The following is a 21,387-nucleotide window of genomic DNA, read 5'->3' as shown; positions in this document are numbered from 1 at the left end:
GACAAGTACTTACCGAGCTATGTCCAAAAAACGATTCAACCAATCAGAGAGCAGCGAGCTATCGCGTGTGCCGAACGTGGCGGACACACTCTGCCTCGGATGGCACATTTGAGAGCGTATTCATTTATTTCACGTTTGCAAACTATGTTGGCGCTATGTTGGCGTTAAACTATGTTTTAAAACTAATAAAAACCATTTCATCTAAATAGAGGGGGGGGGGGGGGATTGTCACTGTACTCGCAAGCCGTTCGCCGTTCGCTTTGGCGTTGCGAATGGACCAACACATTTCATGAACCAAACCATTTCATGTAAAGCGTTCGCCGTTCGCTTTGGCGTTGCGAATGAACCAAAACATTTCATGAACCAAACCATTTCATGTAAATAGAGGGGGGGATATAATTTTAGATATAGATATAGTACGGGCATGCCCTAGTTTAATCAATTTGCGGGAAGTGTACAGTGCGTGTGAGGTCGAATCGCAGTTTCACACGGAAATGAAGATTCACATTTGTGTTTTGTGTGATTTTGTGGTTTTTTTTTTTCAGGGCATCTATCCAAAGAGCTAAAACAACAAGACTGCCTACAATATGCAGGATTTTGCAGCCTCGCCCAGGCCCGGTGAGCCAAACGATGTCGGAGCCTTCATATCGCTCGTTCTGCATGTCGAGTTTAAACATACACCGTATTTCCAATATTATTGGGACGGTAAGGAAATATGGAGGGTCTTGTATTTTATTTTTTTTAATACAGAGGGTCAAGGCTCGTGGGAGAGCTCTAACACTGGATGGATCAGGACGCAACAGAATAAAAAGAAGAGTGGAGAAAGGCTGAAAGACAAAAAAGAGGGAGACGGACAAATAATTGGTGTGGGGAGGAATGAAAGGTAGGGGAGGACAAGATGGATACAGAGACAAACTTTCAGGAAGAGAAAACTGAAAATTTGGAAGGAGGTGAGCTTGGAGGCCATAAGGGTGGGGGTGGGGGGGGGGGGAATGGTTAATGAGGGTAAAAAATCTGGGATGGTGGTGAACAGCTGTTTTGAAGACTTGGGAGGGAAAAATGTGATTGAAGAGGATGTGGAAGTTGATTTCACAGGTGGGAAAAAGAGGAATGAATGAGTGGAGGTGAGCAGTGATCCTAGTTTTAGGTAGTTTCATCAGAAGGGAGTTTATGGTGGACTGCGTACACCATGCAGAAACCTGGGTGGGCCAAAGCACAGAAAGAGCAGTAGGTACAAGACAAGAAAGAAGACAGAGAGACCAACGACCTGTCTGCGATGAAAACCGATAGGTCCATAGACTCAGCTTCATCGGGGGAGATTTCGATAATCTTGAAAAGTTATTAATTTACAGAAATATATTACTTCTGTAAAAGGGCACTGGTTCACCTTTGGAAACGAACAAAGCTGGAAAACTGTCACAAATTTTGTTCCGAGTTTGTACTTTGGTAGATATTATTTGTATTCTTATACCATTGAAGGATGGTGGTGAACAGCTGTTGTCCTAGCCTGATCGGTCATTGCTTTAGTTATACCTGTATGGTTTTCGACATTGGCGTGAACTTTGTGTCTAACAGTCACGGAAGAGCTTGTACATGCATACATTGGGTGAAGGACGAAAATATTTGGGCTCGGTGGAAAAGTGTAATTTGTTCCTGGAATTTAAGCCTGTAATTTGTATCTGGAACTGCACCGTGAGGCAACTACTGGGACCATGATTTATTAGCTTTTCTGGAATTCCAGATAAGGTATTGTCAAGGTGCAACGTCCGTCCGTCTCCTATTTTGAGTTCTCTGGCCCAACCGCTGGGCCAATCCAGCTGAAATTTGGCAGCAAGGTTCCGCTCCTGATTGTTAACAGGTATTGCAAAGCTCGTTTCGGTCATGTGATTTTAAGTAGCTCAAAATGGCTTACTTAGTAAATTCCTTCAAAAATCTTATTCTCCAGACCCACCAGTCAGAATGCTACCAAATTTGGGATACAACATGAGAACAGGTTGCTCATGTTAAATTGTGGAGGCCATGCCGATCAGAGAAGGACAAGTTCTGGTGTGCGATAGAGAAGCTGATGGAAAACGTGAAAGATGAGGAAGTTGTTGTGGTAGGAGGAGACCTAAATGGACATGTGGGAAGGAGAATGGACGGCTTTGAGGGAGTTCATGGGGGTTACGGATATGGTGTGAGAAATGGAGAAGGTGAAAGGATTTTGGAGTTTGCTGATGGAGCTGATTTGTTGATTTGTAATACTCAGTTCCAGAAAGAGGATAATAAGCTTGTTACATACACGTCAGGTGGGTCGAAGACAACCGTTTTGACTATCTGCTGGTGCGTAGACGAGATAGGGGGCACCTCCGGGACACAAAGGTGATCCCGGGGGAGGAGGCTGTTTCACAGCACCACTAGGTTGTCTGCGACATCAGGGTGAAAGGTGCGAGGAGAGCTCGGCGGGTGAAGTACCAACTGAGAATGAAGGTATGAAGGTGTGGAGGTTGAAAGAGGTGACAGTGAGGGAGGCATTAAAAGAGAGGCTGAGTAGGGTAGAGGATGATGTGGTTGAGCTTGAAAATGGTTGGATGTCAACAAAAGGTAGTCTGTTGGGAGCTGTTGGTGAGGTATGTGGATGGACAAAAGGACCACCGAGGCACTCGGAAACATGGTGGTGGGATGATGAAGTTGGAAAGAAGATTGACGAGAAGAGGAAGAAGTTCAAGGAGTGGCAGAAGGCGAAGGGTATGGGGGCAGAAAAGGCAGAGCATGAAAGTTATAAGGCAGCCAAGAAGGCTGCAAAGAAAGAGGTAGCAAAGGCGCAGGAGGCATGCAGGAAAATGTTCGGAGAACGCTTGGATTTGGAAGAGGGTCAGAGAGCGGTATTCAGGATTGAAAAGCAGATAGCGAAAGAGAGGTGTGATGTGATGGGGGTGAGTTGCTTGAAGGATGAAGTGGAACAAATCGTTGTCGACCCAGATGGAATTAAAGGAAGATGGAAAAGATATATGGAAACGCTGTTGAATACAGAGAATGAATGGGACGGCAACATAGAGAGTAACCCAGTTTTAGAATCGGCAGAGAAGATAACTGAGAAGGAAGTTGAGGAAGCGATAAAAGCAATGAAGAGTAGAAAAGCGGGAGGGCCGACGTGAGTTGTGGGAAATATGTTGAAGGCAGCGGGAAATTGGGGTGTGAAGAGAATGACAGAGATCTGCAATCTTGTGGTGAAAGAAGGCCGCATTCCAGTGGATTGGGAACTGAGTACCCTCGTCCCGCTATACAAGGGGAAAGGTGACCCTCTAGAGTGTGGCTCGTACCGAGCGATAAAGTTATTGGAGCATGGAATGAAGGTATTGGAAAGGGTGTTGGAGAGGAGGATAAGGAAGAAAGTGAAGATTGACGAAATGCAGTTTGGATTCATGCCAGGAAGAGGAACGACAGATGCGCTTTTTATTGTGAGGCAGTTGCAAGAGAAGTACATGGAGAAAAGGAAGAAGTTGTTTCTTGGGTTTGTTGATCTGGAGAAAGCATTCGATCAGGTTCCACGTGAAGTAGTGACATGGGCATTGAGGAAGTTAGGAGTGGAGGAATGGTTGATCAGAGTAGTGATGGCAATGTACAAAAGAGCGCGCACAGCTGTAAGGACGAAGGACGGGAACAGTGGTGAGTTTGAGGTGAAGGTGTGAGTGCATCAGGGGTCGGTACTAAGTCCACTACTATTTGTAGCTGTGATGGAGGTGCTGGCTTGGAACGTAAAGGAGGGTTTACCGTGGGAGTCGTATGCAGATGATCTGGTGTTGATTGCAGAAAGTATGGATGGACTGAAGGAGAAGATGAACAAGTGGAAGGAATGTATGGAGACAAAAGGTCTGAAGGTGAATATCGGAAAAACGAAGGTGATGGCAAGTGGTAAAGCATGTGGTGAGATGGAATGAACTGGGAAGTGGCCGTGTGCTGTGTGCAGGAAGGGTGTCGGAGTGAACTCCATTCAATGTACAATGTGCGCTGAGTGGGTTCATCAAAAATGTAGTGGTTCGAGAGGGTCATTAACCAGTGTGGCAGCTACATTCAAGTGCAAGGTGTGCACAGAGGGACTGCAGTGTGCACAGAGGTGTGCACATTCTCAGATTCAGAATTAATTGTTGTAAAAACCAGAGTTACAACATTGTCTCAGATTGTGAGTTTAATTCTGAATCGATCTCTAGCAATACCTGTTAAGAAAACCAACAAGCAACACATCAATATTCAGCATTCATAGGAATCAGTAATGGATTTGCAACTAGCACAAGCAAGCCTGGAACAAAGGAATCATACGCACCATCTAAGTATGCACAACATTACACACGATAAATGTCACAGGAATGATCGTAGCGCTGTCTGTCTGAGTTCTTATAACTGCCGCGCAGTGGACAAAAGCCGCACACACCTGGGTTCAAACTTAGGCACAATTTCACGACAATTAGCATGATTTTCCTCGACATTCATGGGATTTTCCTTCATTCGAGGGATTTTTTTTTTTGTATACAAGATCGAGGCTCGTGAAAGAGCTAACATTAATCACACAGAAAGACAAACCGACACATAAAACATATAACATGGGGAGCGGTAGACAAGATGGGGCGAGAAGGGGAGGAACACAAACACAACATCTGAGAGCAGGGACATCGAGAGATCTGTGGGAGGGGGAGGGCTTTGGGGGGGGGGAGGTATGGGAAGGGGGGGGGGGGTGGGAGAGGTATAAAACATATGGACACTGCCGGGACTTCCAGGAAAGAAGTTGGAATTTCAAACAAGGTGGATCTGGGGTGAATTAGTGGGGGTAGAAAAGATCAAGGTTTTGGATGGGGAAAGATAAGAGATGGTGGTGAACAGCTGTTTTAAAGACCTGGAGGGAGGAGTGGGATTGAAGGGAGTGTGGGAGTTTGTTCCAGAGGCGGGAGAAAAGAGGAATGAAAGAGTGAAGGTGAGCAGAGAGCCGAGATTTCGGCAGTTTAACCATCAGAGGGTTGCTGGCAGATCTTGTGTGACCTGTAGGAATATTTGGGGGACAAAGCACAGAGAGAGCTGGGGGAGCAAGGCCGGAGAGGAGTCGGTAGAAGACAGAAAGACCACCTACCTGTCTGTGGTGAGTGAGTGAAAGGCCGTCGGAGATAGCTTCATCACGGGAGATTCCAATGATTCTGAAAGCTTTGGTTTCAACAGCGTGAAGCCGAGCTAGGTGTGAGTCAGGAGCACCGGCCCATAGGGGAGAACAGTATTCCATTGAGCTGCGGATGAAAGCCTTGTATGTGGTGAGGAGCTCAGGTGTGCAGAGGAAGGACTTCACACGACGGAGGATGCCCAGTCGGCGACTGGCTTTGGAGGCCAGCTTGGAAATGTGGTTTTCCCAAGAAAGATCATGGCAGATAGTGAGACCCAAAAGCTTGAGCGACAGAACTTCTTGGAGAGGATTGTTGAGAAAGTAGATGGGAGGGTTGTCCAGTCGATCTTTTCGGAGAGACATAGTAAGAGTGTGAGATTTGTCAGGATTGAAAGACATGTTCCACTTGTTTGACCAGTCTGTGATTTTGTCCAGGTCGTCAGAGAGTGAGGAGGCTGCAGACTGCTGATCTGAGGGAAGAGGAATGGAGCGGCAGAGAGTGGAGTCATCAGCAAAGAGATAGAGAGGATTTTCCAGAGAGTCGGAGAGATAATTGATAAAGACCAGAAAAAGCACAGAGCCCAGAACACTGCCTTGGGGAACTCCAGCCTGAACAGGAAGGGGAGATGAGAGAAATCCATTCAGGGCCACACGTTGTCTACGACCAGAGAGGAAGTCTGCAAGCCATGCATGGAGATTTCCATGGATACCATAGGAGGAGAGTTTGGTGAGCAGAGCTGGGTGCCAGACCGTATCGAAGGCACGTGATATGTCAAGGGAGACGGCTCTGATTTCCTGTTTGGCATTGAGGACCTCCATCCATTGTTGAGACAGCAGAAGCAGCGGATTTGATATCCGAAGCAATGATGGATTCCACGACTTTGCTGATAATTGGGAGGATTTTCCTTCATTCAAGGGCTTTCCCTCAACATTTGCAGGATTTTCCTCGACATTCGCATGATTTTGCTTGATATTCGTGGTATTTTCCTCGACATTAGCATGATTTTCCTCAACATTCGCGTGATTTTTCTCATCATTCGCAGGATTTTCCTTGGCATTCATGGGATTTTCCTCGACATTCGAGGGATTTTCCTCAACATTCGTGGGATTTTCCTTGACATTCGTGGGATTTTCCTTGACATTCGTGGGATTTTCCTTGACATTCGAGGGATTTTCCTCGACACTAGCATGATTTTCCTCAACATTCGTGTGATTTTCCTCGATACTAGCATGATTTTCCTCGACACTAGCATGATTTTTCTTGACATTTGAGTGATTTTCTTCGACATTCGTGGGATTTTCCTCGACATTTGTGGGATTTTCCTCGAAATTTGCAGGATTTTCCTCGACATTAGCACGATTTTCCTTGACATTCGAGGGATTTTCCTCGATAGTGGGATTTTCCATGAATCAGGAACTGCCAGGAACCTATTCCCTATTTTCCCATTGAAACAATGCCCCCACATTTGCGGTTTCCGACATTCGTGGCATTTTCCAGGAACGTGTCCACCGTGAGTGTCGGGGTCCGACTGTATTTGACTTTTCACCCAGTTCATATCATTTTTTTTTTTTTTTTGTATACAAGATCGAGGCTCGTGAAAGAGCTAACATTAATCACACAAAAAGACAAACCGACACACAAAACACAAAAAACAAGGGGAGCGGCAGACAAGATGGGGAGAGAGGGGGAAGGACACAAAAGAGAGGGGGAAGAGGGGGAAGGACACAAACACAACATTTGAGAGCAGGGACATCGGGAGGACTTGGGGGGGAGGTGGGAGAGGATTAAAACATGAACACTGCAAGGACTCTGGGGTGAATTACCGGGGGTAGAAAAGATCAAGGTTTTCGATGGGGGAAGATAAGAGATGGTGGTGAACAGCTGTTTTAAAGACCTGGAGGGAGGAGTGGGATTGAAGGGAGTGGGGGAGTTTGTTCCAGAGGCGGGAGAAAAGGGGAATGAAAGAGTGAAGGTGAGCAGAGAGCCTAGACTTTGGCAGTTTAACCATAAGAGGGTTGCAGGCAGATCTTGTGCGACCTGAAGGAATATTGGGGGGACAGAGCACAGAGAGAGCTGGGGGAGCAAGGCCGGAGAGGAGTCGGTAGAAGACAGAAAGACCACCAACCTGCCTGTGGTGAGTGAGTGAAAGGCCCTCGGCGTTGACTACATCGCAGGAGATTCCAATGATTCTGAAAGCTTTGGCCTCAACAGCGTGAAGCCGAGCAAGGTGTGAGGCAGGAGCACCAGCCCAGAGGGGGGAACAGTATTCCATTGAGCTGCGGATGAAAGCCTTGTATGTGGTGAGGAGCTCAGGTGTGCCAAGGAAGGACTTCGCACGACGGAGGATGCCCAGTCGGCGACTGGCTTTGGAGGCCAGCTTGGAAATGTGGTTTTCCCAAGAAAGATCATGGCAGATAGTGATCCTTTGTAGATCATTGTCAGATATCATGGCAGATGGCAGATATCATTGATCCTTTGTAGATTTCTTGCAGTCTCGGCTCTTGGTATCCAGGCTCAACTCCAATGAGCTAAATACGTGTGGCAGTGTATGTGTGGTGATAGACGAGCCACTTGACTTATACTGTCACAGCCTTCAGGCAGACGTCGCAAGGGAAGTCCTTAACCCATGCTAGGTTGAGGAGAGCAGTTTGGTGAAATTCATCATTCGAAGCAGATCAAGCGTTGTATTTTGTGAATGAAGCCCCATTATAAACTCATGTGGAGTTCAATTGGGAGAATGAATCGTTGAATGAATGGGTGCATCTCAGAGTTGGGTGCAGTTGCATTGAATTCCAAGGGTTTCAAAAAACTGCTTGATCTTTGATGATATTATTGACTATAATAACTCTTTGCAATTGGCCATTTTTATCTTGGATAATATGATTTGAGAGAAATATAATTGTGAGTATCGTTGCAATTATTTGAGAAAAACTCTGGACTGCGGCAGGTGTGAACAGGCGGTGATGAATGGTCTTGGGGAAGCAGAGACATTAACGGAAGCAGCTCGTCTACTTCTGCGTGCTGAGGTGGACAATTGGACATTGCACCTGCCTAGTCTACAGGAAGCCCTGCAGTCTTCCTGCAATGCATTCAACTGTGCCATCAAGGTAAAAGTCACATGGTTGCACAGAGTGCATTCAACTCGCTTCATTTCTACCTCTATAATCAGGCATACTTTCAACTAGATGGTATTCATAAAATACTTAACCTGCGCTGTCAACGTGGTGCGAGTCAACTCTTCTGTTGTTGAAGGGTTTTTTTCTATGATCCAATATGGCTGCCAGGCCAGGTGAGCGATGACATCATTAATTTACATTGTCTGATATAATTGTTGTGTATATCACACTCAATAAATTTCAAACTGATCAGACTAAGCATTGTCCCTGTCGAATTATGTCATCATAATTAAGGCAACAATGACGTCATCGTTAACAACACTTATTCCCCATTCGGAGTTCTTTACAATGAGCCATGTTTCAATTTTTTCCATTGAGTGGTTTCGGAGATATAAAGGTGCAATGTTTTTCGATTTTTTTCCAAGACGTCGCCTGTACCACGTGACGTCATAATTATCGTACTAGAATTCACCAAATGTCTGTCTGTCCGTCTGTCCGTCCGTTCCCAGGTACCGCAAAAACGGCTGAACCGATCGCAATGATATTTTGGGTGGGTAATCCTCGGACCCCCTGGAGTAAAATAGGCTTTATTGTTTTTCCAATTTCAGCTTTGGTCTCCAGCATTTTCAGGTTTGAACTTCCGCATAACGTTATTGTCCCGGGTACCGCAAAAACGGCTGCACCGATCGCAACGATTTCCTGGAACCTTTGCAGTAAAATCCTACGATAATTCACCAAAAGAACATGACATGAAAATAAAAAACGGCTGAACAGTATTTCATGAACATTTTATTGCGGAATTGAGGAAAATCCTGATGAATTACGAACCTGCTGCGAATGCGGAAGTGGACAGATTATGGCATTGAGCTGGTTTGATAATATCCCAATACAACCGTCATTTAAAGCAGTATTTTGTTAAAGTATCAATTGATGATTGGAATTGAGTGAATAGAATTACGATTTTGAATTCGTAATTGTATTCACCCAACCGTACGGAACTTCACATCAGGATTTAAATATTTGTTTATGTCACGAATGTTGTTAAAAGTTTATTTTTTATATTAATGCTATTTAATTTGTGATTGGAGTTATGCTGTTTGGAATGAAAAAAGAGATATCGAGTTCAAGTGAATGACGAAATGCCGTGACGGTTTCTACTTTCTAAACGTGAAATTCGCAATGGCGCATATTCGCCATTGACTGGGTATGAAACAAACGTACCCGTTTGTTTGCGAACGGGTACGTTTTTCATGGAAGTCCTTCACGAACTTGCTGTCCATGTCTGATGTGTGACTGAAGGTGCTACAGTAATGTGGAATTTATTGGTTTCATGCCTTAGCATTCGCCGTTTCTGCATTGTTTGTTTGATTCTGGTCTCCCACCCGTGTGTAGCACAGGTACCTCACTAGTCATTAAAATATTCTACAGGAAAAGGCTCTCCTATGGTCAAAATTTCGTGCCCATCGGACTAACAGTTGCAGAGAATTTTTTTTTCAGACTGATCAGATCAAGCATTGTACTTGTCGAAATATGATGTCATAATGAAGGCACCGATGACATCATCATTAACATATCTTATTCCCCATGGGGAGTACTTGACAATGAGCCTTGTTTCAATGTTTTCCATTGAGCAGTTTCGGAGATATAGATGTGTAACGCTTTTCCAAGATGGCGTCCGTAATGGATAAAAAATTCTGCAGGCGGAGGTGCTCCTATGGTAAAAGTTTGTGTCAATCGGTCCAACAGTTGCGAGAAAATGAATTTTTAAAATGCAGACATGTACGTAACCAAATGCCTAACCCTGCTTTTTGCTTCACGAGTGCAGGGTAATAAGCATTTGGAAGGATGCTAAGCTGGGTGCCCTGTCTGCCAGCATTCGCCTGCAAATTTTAAAGATCCCACTGTAACTTCTTAAGAGTAGGCCATGGCCCATTGTGCGTCATATCCTTACCAACTTCCTACCCTGATTACCACTTGGTAGAATAATGGCAAAGCATCCAGTGTATTCTCGGCAGAGAGACTGCTTTGGCAGTGCCGATGATCTGGAAGAGCTCGGCCCTGAATTGAATCTCTAAAATCCACGTTGCTTGTGGAGTGTTAGGAAGTGCGCAAAGCTGCTGATGAACAAGTTGGATGCCTCTTTGTCTTGTCCGCAGTGGTTGCGAGATATTCAAGATTTAAAACGTTGAAGGGCCAAATGAAACTTTCCATTCTGTGTAACTTGTGCAGGTTTACACGGAACTAAGACAGACTACCATGGCCGCGAGCCTCTGTCTCGATCTTGCGCAATCCTTGAAGGTAAGAGTTATGACCCTTAGGCCTTCCATAAGCTAAGTTCAATGCAAAACAGTCAAACCAACTTGCCCTGAATTGCCTGATATCTGCATAATTTTGCCTGATGAGAAAATTAAGGGTGTGGAGTAGACATTGAATGTGCTGAATCATTTTTTTGCTGTTTCCAGTTGATGGGTAAGGACGGGGAGGCTTGCGTGTTCTTCCGCCGTGCTGCCGAACTGCAATACGAGACGCCCTTTGCCAGCCTGCACTCACTGGGACAGGCGGCATCATGCTGTCTGCTCACACGTACGACGACTGCCCCCTTTCCATTTTCATTCATCAATTTCCTGTCATCATGTTGAGAGTCATGTACATTTATCCGACAAATGCTGTGCAGATGATTACGAAGGTGCTTTGACCCTGTACACGACCATGCAGCAGGTGGCTGAGGAGAAGGCTCCACGGCTCCCTGGCAACAACGCCCCTGTTGGTACGAATTGCTTCATACTCGTCATGGCGTTTGTAGAGGTTGCACTGTGAGCTGGATGCCGCCACCACCAATTTGCCCTTGTTGCTCGACACACCCTTTGGGAGTGTGAGTGTCCATGACCTTCGGTTGTGAGCATTTCCTTAGTGGAGAATTCACCCAGGACAGGTCACTTCTCCCATGTGGAGTGGTGCTGAAGTTGCCCTCAACCAGGGCAGAAATTTGGTATTTAGCTACCATCAACACATGATGGCCCACTCATTTTGAAAGGTACTTTGGGATGTTTAGCATCCACAGGCATATGTTACCAGACAGGACAGCTGACTTAACATCCAGTCTGAAGTATGCGTACTCAATGATGTACCACCCTGCCAAGATGACACTTTATACAAACTTGGGTTGGGAATTGAACCTAGACGAGAAAGCTCAGAGACAGGTGTGCTACCTCTCCTGTCAGCCCCGTGATCACTAATTATTCCCAATTTGAAAAAAAATGGGTATATTATAATCGGCTCCATCTGTCTGTCCATCCCGCCATCTCCTCCTGAACAGTTAATTGGAAAATCACAAACTTGGTAGTTATGAGCATCACATTGCACGAAGGTGCAAGAAAAGGTGCAAGAGTCGTCTGGTCAAATCGTCTGGTGTCTGGTCAAATCTGTTTCTGGTGTTTGTTCCCCTTCCCTCCCTTACCTCAAACGGCTACACAGCTGACTCCGCACGTGAAAAAGCTGAATGCCACAACTCTGTGTTTGCCTCAAAATATTGTGTCCCAAACCCGTCCCTCTCTGTACCCACCGTACCCAGTCGTATCCAGCTGCTCCTGGACTCTGTGTCCTTCTCTTCTGACAAGGTGGATAAGTTTCTGTCAATCCTCGACGATGATTCTGCAACTGGACCAGACGGCATCAGCTGTTTAATGATAATAAGACGAAATAAGATATACGATATAAGATAAGATAAGATAAGATAAGATATAAGATAGACGAAATAAGAATGATAATAAGACGAATGATAATAAGACGAAATATAAGACGAAAGACAAAATAAGACGAAGAAATAAGATAATAAGACGAAATAAGACGAAAAAGGGGTCCTAAAATCCTGCTCTGCCGCTCTATCTCCCCCTCTCTCTGTTCTCTTCACCCTCTCTTTTGCTCAAGGTCATCTGCCATGAGCTTGAAAATTAGCCAACATTACCGCTTTACACAAAAAGGTGCAAAAACAGATCCTTGCAACAACAGACCAATCAGCCTTCTCCCAATTATCAGCAAAGTCATGGAATCCATCATTGCTTTGGATATCAAATCTTTCCTCTTCTCCAATGGCTTGATCTCTGATCATCAATTTGGTTTCAGACCAGGTCACTCTACTCTGGACATGCTGCTTCTGCTGTCTCAACAATGGATAGAGGTCCTCAATGCCAAACAGGAAATTAGAGCTGTCTCCCTTGACATATCATGTGCCTTCGATACGGTCTGGCACCACGCTCTGCTCACCAAACTCTCCTCCTCTGGTATCCATGGAAATCTCCACGCATGGCTTGCGGACTTTCTCTCTGGTCATAGTCAACGTGTGGCCCTGAATGGGTTTCTCTCATCTCCCCCTCCCGTTCAGGCTGGAGTTCCTCAAGGCAGTGTTCTGGGCCCTGTGCTTTTTCTGGTCTTTATCAATGATCTCTCTGACTCTTGAAAATCCTCTCTATCTCTTTGCTGATGACTCCACACTCTGCCGCTCCATTCCTCATATCTCAGATCGGCAGTCTGCAGCCTCGTCACTCTTTGCAGACCTGGACAAAATCACAGACTGGTCAAACAAGTGGAACATGCCTTTCAATCCTGACAAATCTCACATTCTTAGTATGTCTCTCCGAAAAGACCGACTGGACAACCCTCCCATCTACTTTCTGAACAATCCTCTCCAAGAAGTTCTGTCACTCAAGCTTTTGGGTCTCACTATCTGCCATCTCACTATCTCACTTTCATCTCATCTCACTCATCTCACTATCTCACTATCTCACTATCTGTGCTCTGCGGCAAAAAGGGTTGGCGTCAGGAAGGGCATCCGGCCGTAAAACATTGCTTCAAAAAGGGGACCGAAAAACAACAACAACCACAGTTCCCGAAAAAGGCAAACCCCCGCTTGCGGGGAAAAATGGCCTCTAAAGGTGTTTTTTTTTATCTGCCATGATCTTTCCTGGGAAAACCACATTTCCAAGCTGGCCTCCAAAGCCAGTTGCCGACTGGGCATCCTCCATCGTGCGAAGTCCTTCCTTGGCATCACCTAAGCTCCACACCACATACAAGGCTTTCATCCGCAGCTCAATGGAGTACTGCTCTCCCTTCTGGGCTGGTGCTCCTGCCTCACACCTAGCTCGTCTTCACGCTGTTGAAACCAAAGCTTTCAGAATCATTGGAATCTCCCACGATGAAGCTGATTCTGAGGGCCTTTCTCTCTCACCGCAGGCAGCTTGGTGGTCTTTCTGTCTTCTACCGACTCCTATCCGGCCTAGCTCCCCCAGCTCTATCTGTGCTCTCTCCCGCAAATATTCCTATAGGTCGTACAAGATCTGCCAGTAACCATCTTCTGGTGAATTTGCCAAAATCAAGACTCTTTGCTCACCTTCACTCCTTCATTCCTCTTTACTCCCACCTCTGGAACAAACTCCCTCACTCTCTTCAATCCCACTCCTCCCTTCAGGTCTTTAAAACAGCTGTTCACCACCATCTCTCATCTTCCCCCATCCAAAACCTTGATCTCTTCTACCGCCGTTAATTCATCCCAAATCCACTTTTTTTTTCTTCCAAATACCGACTTCTTTCTTTCCTGGAACTTTCCTGGAACTCCTCCCCCCCCCCCCCCCCCCAAGCCCTCTCCCTCCCACAGATCTTCCGTTGTCCCTGTTCTCTGCTGTTGTACTTGTGTGCTTCCCTCTCTCTCCCCATTTGTCTCCCGCTCCCTTTATTGCATGTTTTGTGTGTCGTTTTTTTTTTTTTGTGAATGATGTTAGCTCTTACACGAGCCTCGATCTTGTATACAAAAAAAAAGAAGAAAAAAAAAAAGAGAGAAGTTGCAAAAAGGTCGTTTTTGGCCCCGCCCTCTGGGGCGGTGGCAAAAGGTCAAACACCAAAAATGCAATTACGGACACATTTTAAAACATTTTTAAATTAAACTTTGTGTGTGCAATCAACATTGTGGGACGCGTGAAATATGTGATGCCTTTTTTGGGTTTGTCCCCCGGTTTTTTTTTTTAAAGATAAATAAATAATTTCTTACTAATGACAAAATTGTAACATCCTTTGTCTAATCGATTTGCAATCAAACTATTTTGTACCGGTTGGTGGCCTCTTCTTTCCAATGCACAGAGTGAAGTTTTTATTGGAGAGTGAACGCACCACTAACTTTAGCAATCTCCTTAGCAATGCTCATGCCTGACGTTTCGATCAGTCGTTTTAATCCGAGGCGTCGCAGGCAACTTGCGGCAGTCATTTTATTAATCCCCTACCCAGAGGGGACGATAGGTTTGCTCTCCCTCTGTCTCTCTGTCCGTCCCACCTGTGGTTTCCAGACTTTTTCCCATACCCTTTAACATATTCAACTGAAACTTGGTACATGGCCTTATCATGATAATTTACAGAACAAGTTCACCTTTCAGGGAGTTTTATCTTTTTTTTTTAAACTTGGGTTAAAATTTAAAACAACATCCATTGGCACCGGTAGGGGACATGTATTGCAAAGCAATTCTCGCTCTTATTATTATTTTTTGGCTCATCTCATGTTGCCTTGAGGGCATCAAGAATCATCCAGGAAGTGTGAACTGATCATTTACACCTATAGGCCAGATAAAGTGTAGCAGGCACATTAAACCCTCCCCTGGAAGCCATTTGTGAGCCAGCTGGGTTTTTATTGCCAACAATCTTTTCATGACAATTGTAACCTGAGTCTGGCTCGTTTTCCCGAAGCTTACAATCCAAATTCTTAGTGCCGCTGCCTTCAGCTGTATTTGAACTTTGGAGTGGCAGTCGAGTGTCCTGATGATGCTGAGAGACCAAATGATTTCTGCCCTCCATCCCCTGTTTATAAGTCAGAAATAAACTGCCCACTCGTTCGCAATACCCCGTACGCTCGTGAAGCGAAAACGGGGTGCAGCGATCGGTTGCATGTGTGCGTGTGGCTGCATTAAAAAAATTCATTTTCTCAGCAAGCGTTGGTCCGATTGACACAAAACTTTGCACCATAGGAGCGCCTCCTCCTGTATTTTTAGTTATAATTATGTCATAGGTCATGTTAAATGGACGCCATCTTGGAAAAAACCTTGCACCTCTATCTCTGAAACCGCTCGATGGAAAAAATTGAAACATTGTTCATTGTGAAATACCCCCATGGGGAATAATATATGTCAATGATGATGTCATCTGTGCCTTCATTATGACGTCATAATTCTACAAGTACAGCGCTTGATCCAATCAGTATGAAATTTAGATTTTTCTCTGCAACTTTTAGTCCGATGGACACAACATTTTCACCAGAGGAGCGCGCCTCCTCCTGTATCATTTTTAAATTCTAATTATGATGTAATAGGTCATGTGGTGCAGGCGCCATCTTGGAAAAACGTTGCACCTCCATATCACCAAAACTGCTCCATGGAAAAAAATTAAACATGGCTCATTGTAAAGAACTCCACATGGGGAATAAGTGTTAATTATGTCATTGGTGCCTTAATTATGACGTCATAATTCGACAAGTACAACGCTTAGTCCAATAAGTTTTAAATTTATTGAGTGTGATCTACGCAATTATTAAATTAGTGAATGTTAACGCATGATGTAATTGGTCACGTGGTCTCGCAGCCATATTGGATCAAAGAATAATAATCTTAAAAAACAGAAACTTTGACTAACTACTGAGAACTTGTGTCTTGACTTGGCTGTATTGATCATTCGATGAGTTTAGCCAATGCAACGTCATTTTTCTCCTCACGCAGGTGCTTTTCAGGACATCATCGCAAGCAACGAAATTTCCCGAGTGCTGTTGTTAATGTTGGTACAGGTAAGCATTCACGAGTTATTCCATTTGACACTTGAACACCTGATCTAATTTGTGTACCCCAGCACGTGAAGACAGTAAACCAGGGCTGGAATATAATTATCTGGACGTGCTTAGCTTTTGAGATGATTGGGTTGTTGGGTTCACTTCTCCAGCCTCCTCCTCAACACCTGGCTCCAGAACATGCCCGAACACTGGAAAATTACGCGTGGAGCGCGCTCGACAGCCCGGGTCACGCTCGCTGTGAGTAGAAACTCTTCAATTGCAACTGCATAAGCGGATAATATTCTTCCAGTTGTTTTAAAGTTTCGTTTTCATATCTTCCTGCTGTTTAAGACCCAAATAAAGAGTATTAAGATTTAAAATAATCGAAAACGTGTGTGAAAGGAACTTTGATTCTTTTCATTATGCAATCACACGTTCATAACAGTGCAAACTAGAATGGCACTCAGTAGAGAGCATACCTCCGCCAGGTGAACAGTTTACGTTTTGTATCCCAGAGTAGACCAGAAAATCACATTTAATCAAAATCATCCGTCCACAACTTTTTGAGATATCCTGCTTTGTATCGTTTTTGGCTCCATCTCCCAATGGTGAAGAATAACTTAAAAAATTCTACCAGCCAGATCCAGATCTGGATCTTCACCAACATGGAATCGATTCTTCCTTGTCACACACACAAACTGTCCACCAAGTTTCGTCCAAATCCGTCCACAACCTTTTGAGATATCTTGTTCACAAACAAACAGAGACAGACAGGGGTGAAAACATAACCTCCATCCACCTTTGGTGGCGGAGGTAATGATAGGCCAGAGTATCCATATCCTGGCATAGACGCCAACTTTTCAACTTCCCACGGACGGACTCATTAGTCCCTCCTCATATACACGGCAATTAGATATACTCAGAAAGATACATAGAAACCATTGCTTGCTGCTTATTATAGCTTTCCCAAGGAAATGGTAGGGGGTGAGGGGGGGGGGGGATTGGCGGCTGCCCCATTTAGTCTACGTCTACATATCGCTCAAGCCCTCCCCTTTAGTCTTCACCTACTTCCCCTGGTTGCTGTTACTTCTGTTCAGTTGGAGTTAGTAGCATATGCAGTGGAGTACGTTTTCCTTCTTGGAAATTATCTACGGCAAGTCGGTAGAAGAAAGATTAAAAAAAAAAAAAACTTGTTGCAATTTTAATATTTTTCCTGCCGGTGCTGTGTAATATGAATATGAATGAATGATCGTTTTAAGGCCATTTTCCCCACCAGGGCGGGGGTTAGCCTTGCGGGCCCCATGAAAATCATGGTTCCCTGTTTGAGGCAATGTTTTTATGGCCGGATGCCCTTCCTGACGCCAACCCTTGGTCGCCTCTTACGATGCGCAGGGATACGGTGTACCTATTCTAAACCGGGGGTACACACCGTGATCACTGATCATTCATCCCAGCATGCTGGTACTCAATTTTCCGACCTCCGACAGGCTGAGTCAGTGAGTCAACCCCCCTGGCGTTAATTCAGCGATCGATCGGGATTCGAACCCAGGATCCTAGGATCCCAAGCCAGCACCCTAACCGCTAAGCCAACACCAGGCTGTGTAAGTTTTGCTATAATCCACTGGAGGACAGTTGAGAAGTTCAAAATGGCAGTTATAGGTGCTGTGCACGCGAAGAAGCAACGGCTGACTGAAAGCAATTCATAGACGTTGAACGGTTTATGTTTTGTATCCCACTGATAGGCCGGATCTGGATGTGGACCTTAACCAAAATCTTTAACTTGTTCTCATCAGCTCCCTAACTCATACACAAAGTTTTGTCATAAACCGTCCATAACTTTTTGAAATATCCCATAATATATTATTTTTGGCCTAATCTCTCAATGGTGACGAATCACTTTAGAAAAATTATAAAAAATAAATTCTCATATCCAGTTCCAGATCTTCACCAAAATGGAATAATTTAGTCCTCGTCACACACCCAACCTGTCCACCACGTTTCATCCAAAGCCATCCACAACTCCTTGAGATATCCTGCTCACAGACAAACAGACATGGGTGAAAACATAACTTCCGTCCACCTTAGGTGGCGGAGGTGATCATTTAAAATGGACGTTTGTGCTGAACACATTCTCTTTGAGGTGCTGATTTTAATGGGTCGAAACACAAGTGATGTAATAACGCGGCGTATTCACGTGTTTTCCACAGCGCAGTGCCTGCCTGAGGAACTGTTCATCCTTCTGCAGTCTGTGGTGGTGAGTAAAATGGCCTGTTATGACAAAACACCTTATTGGGACAACATGCAGCAGTTGCATTTTTTTCTATTTAGATACTGAAGCAGCAGAGGTGGCAGGATGGCCTAGATGTCTGCACACGCTTGCCTATGAGCTATCTAGCCTGGGATTGAATCTCCGCCAGCCAACAGTTGGGTCACACACCCAACCTGTCCACCACGTTTCGTCGAAATTGGTCCACAACTGCTTGAGATATCCTGTTCAGAGACAGACAAACATACAGGGGTGAAAACATAACCTCCGCCCACCTTAGGTGGTGGAGGTAAAAACCCTGTTGCTTTGCTGTTATATAATCCTACTATTAATTTGCTATTGGTCACTGGCTTTGACGTTATTACAATTTTTATTATTGACCATTGGCATCAAAAAGCTGAAAAGTATGTCCAAACGTTTCAAATGGAGCATGTCTCCGCCATTCTCCGTATGTCCAAACATTTACATTGCATCAGATTAAAAAAAATTTTTTTTTAAATATACAGAATCGAGGCTCGCGTAAGAGCTAACACATTGAACGTGAAAACATGCACAGACACATAAAACATACAATAAAGGGAGCGGGAGGCAAGAGGGGGAGAGAGGGAAGTACACAAGCGCAACAACAGAAGAGAACAGGGACGTCGGTAGATCTGTGGAATGGGGAGGGCTGGGGGAGGAGGGAGGGGTACACGGTGGAAAACAAATTAACACTTATAGGAATTTCAGGAAAGAAGTTGGGGATTTAAAGAGGCGGATTTGGCATGTTTTAACATGGGTAGAAAAGATCAAGGTTTTGGATGGCGGAAGATAAGAGATGGTGGTGAACAGCTGTTTTAAAGACCTGGAGGGAGGAGTGGGATTGAAGAGAGTGTGGGAGTTTGTTCCAGAGGCGGGAGAAAAGAGGAATGAAGGAGTGAAGGTGAGCAGAGAGTCTTCATGTTGGCAGTTTCACCAGAAGAGGGTTAATGTCAGATATTGTGCATACTGCAGGAATATTTGGGGGACAGAGCACAGACAGAACAGGGGGAGCAACGCCGGAGAGGAGTCGGTTGAAGACAGAAAGACCACCTAGCTGCCTGCGGTGAGAGAGAAAGGCCCTCAGAATCAGCTTCATCGTGGGAGATTCCAATGATTCTGAAAGCTTTGGTTTCAACCGCGTGAAGCCGAGCTAGGTGTGAGGCAAAAGCACCAGCCCAGAGGGGAGAGCAATATTCCATTGAGCTGTGGATGAAAGCATTGTATGTGGTGAGGAGCTCAGAAGTGCCCAGAAAGGACGTCGCACGACGGAGGATGCCCAGTCGGCGGCTGGCTTTGGAGGCCAGCTTGGAAATGTGGTTTTCCCAGGAAAGATCATGGCAGATAGCGAGACCCAAAAGCTTGAGTGACAGAAATTCTTCAATAGGATTGTTCAGGAAGTAGATGTGAGGGTTGTCCGGACGGTCTTTTCGGAGAGACATCATGAGAGTGTGAGATTTGTCAGGATTGAAAGACATGTTGCACTTGTTTGACCAGTTTGTGATATTGTCCAGGTTTGCAGAGAGTGAAGAGGCTGCTGCCTGCCGATCTGAGGGTTGGTATATGGAATGGCAGAGAGTGGAGTCATCAGCAAAGAGATAGAGAGGATTTTCCAGAGTCGGAAAGATCATTAATGAAGACCAGAAAAAGCACAGGGCCCTGAACACTGCCTTGAGGAACTCCAGCCTGAACAGGAAGGGGAGAAGAGAGAATTCCATTCAGGGCCACACGTTGACTACGACCAGAGAGGAGGTCTGCAAGCCATACGTGGAGGTTTCCATGGATACCATATGAGGAGAGTTTGGTGAGCAGGGCGAGGTGCCAGACCGTATCGAAGGCACTTGATATGTCAAGGGAGACCGCTCTGATTTCCTGTTCGGCATTGAGACCTCCATCCATTGTTGAGATGGCAGAAGCAGCATGTCCAGAGTAGAGTGACCTTGTCTAAATCCAAATTGATGATCAGAAATCAAGCCATTGGAGAAGAGGAATGATTTGATATCCGAAGCGATGATTGATGACCTTGCTGATTATTGGGAGCAGGCTGATTGGTCTGTAGTTGCAAGGATCTGTTTTTGCATCTTTTTGTGTAATGCGGTGATGTTGGCTGATTTCCAAGCTGATGTCAGATGACCTTGAGCAAAAGAGAGGGTGAAGAGAACAGAGAGAGGGAGTGAAATAGCAGCAGAGCAGGATTTTACGACCCATGGGCTGATGCTGTCTGGTCTAGTTGCAGAAGCAGAGTCGAGGTTTGACAGAAACTTCTCCACTTTGTCAGGAGAGAAGGACACAGTCCAGGAGCAGCTGGGTACGACTGGGTACGGTGGGTACAGAGAGAGATGGGTTTGGGACACAGGATTTAGAGGCAAACACAGAGTTGAGGCATTCGGATTTGTCACGTGCGGTCAGCTATGTAGCCATTTGAGGTGACGGAGGGGATGGAGGGGGACCAAACATCAGAAACAGATTTAACCAGACGCCACCAGGATTTGGAGGAGGGAGACAGGTTTGAGAGTGGAGAGATAGTGCTTCCTGGCTGTCCTGAGCAATAGATGTGGCAATAAATGTGAATTGTTGCTCCTAGCTTGCCAGCTTGATGACAGGAAGATGGCATTTGCATTCTTGCCTCCTCTATCTCCACCCTGTTTGTAACCGCTTGCGGCCACGGGCAATTTGCTAGTGAATGCAATGGACGAACTTCGCATTCTCAACACTAACATTGCCATATTCCGTCGTTAATAAAGTTCTTCGGTTATGGTGAATACCGAATAGGATGGATTCATTCATTTATGTACCACGCTCTTTGCAGAGCGACGGTTCTGCCAATGAGGTTTCTTGGCTGGAGCTACAATCCTGGATGGGTTTGTCACCCTGACACAGTGCGAAACACCAGGATAGTAGTTTAAAGCTAGGCCGACATTCAATTCCAGGCTAGACAATTCAGAGGCCAAGGTGCGTGCGTACCTCTAGGTCATCCTTTCAGCCAAATGTGATGGATGCAAATTTTTAATGCTTGGTTAAACGATATTTAGGCCTGTTGGAATTGCTTGGATGTATTCAGAGTGG

The 21,387-nt window shown here is 45.2% G+C and overlaps 3 protein-coding genes across 3 annotated transcripts in view; 1 reads left to right on the top strand and 2 right to left on the bottom strand.

The window, feature by feature from the left end:
* Positions 1–21,387, bottom strand: part of LOC137427722 (uncharacterized) — a 162,220-nt gene that overhangs the window by 64,699 nt on the left and 76,134 nt on the right. The window lies entirely within an intron of this gene.
* Positions 1–21,387, bottom strand: part of LOC137427735 (zinc finger BED domain-containing protein 5-like) — a 196,192-nt gene that overhangs the window by 129,060 nt on the left and 45,745 nt on the right. The window lies entirely within an intron of this gene.
* The window catches only part of LOC137427723 (40-kDa huntingtin-associated protein-like), a 30,598-nt gene that overhangs the window by 7,062 nt on the left and 2,149 nt on the right, over positions 1–21,387 (top strand). The window contains exons 3-10 of the mRNA XM_078777846.1: positions 546–618; positions 8,074–8,233; positions 10,472–10,540; positions 10,705–10,825; positions 10,917–11,009; positions 15,991–16,055; positions 16,208–16,295; positions 18,245–18,291. Coding sequence (XP_078633972.1) covers positions 546–618; positions 8,074–8,233; positions 10,472–10,540; positions 10,705–10,825; positions 10,917–11,009; positions 15,991–16,055; positions 16,208–16,295; positions 18,245–18,291 — 716 coding nt within the window. The remainder of the gene's footprint in view (positions 1–545; positions 619–8,073; positions 8,234–10,471; positions 10,541–10,704; positions 10,826–10,916; positions 11,010–15,990; positions 16,056–16,207; positions 16,296–18,244; positions 18,292–21,387) is intronic.

Source organism: Myxine glutinosa, chromosome 5 (assembly GCF_964187855.1).
Source record: "Myxine glutinosa chromosome 5, kmMyxGlut1.1, whole genome shotgun sequence".
Classification (NCBI taxonomy): Eukaryota; Metazoa; Chordata; class Myxini; order Myxiniformes; family Myxinidae; genus Myxine; species Myxine glutinosa.
This window is presented reverse-complemented; position numbering and strand designations above follow the sequence as displayed.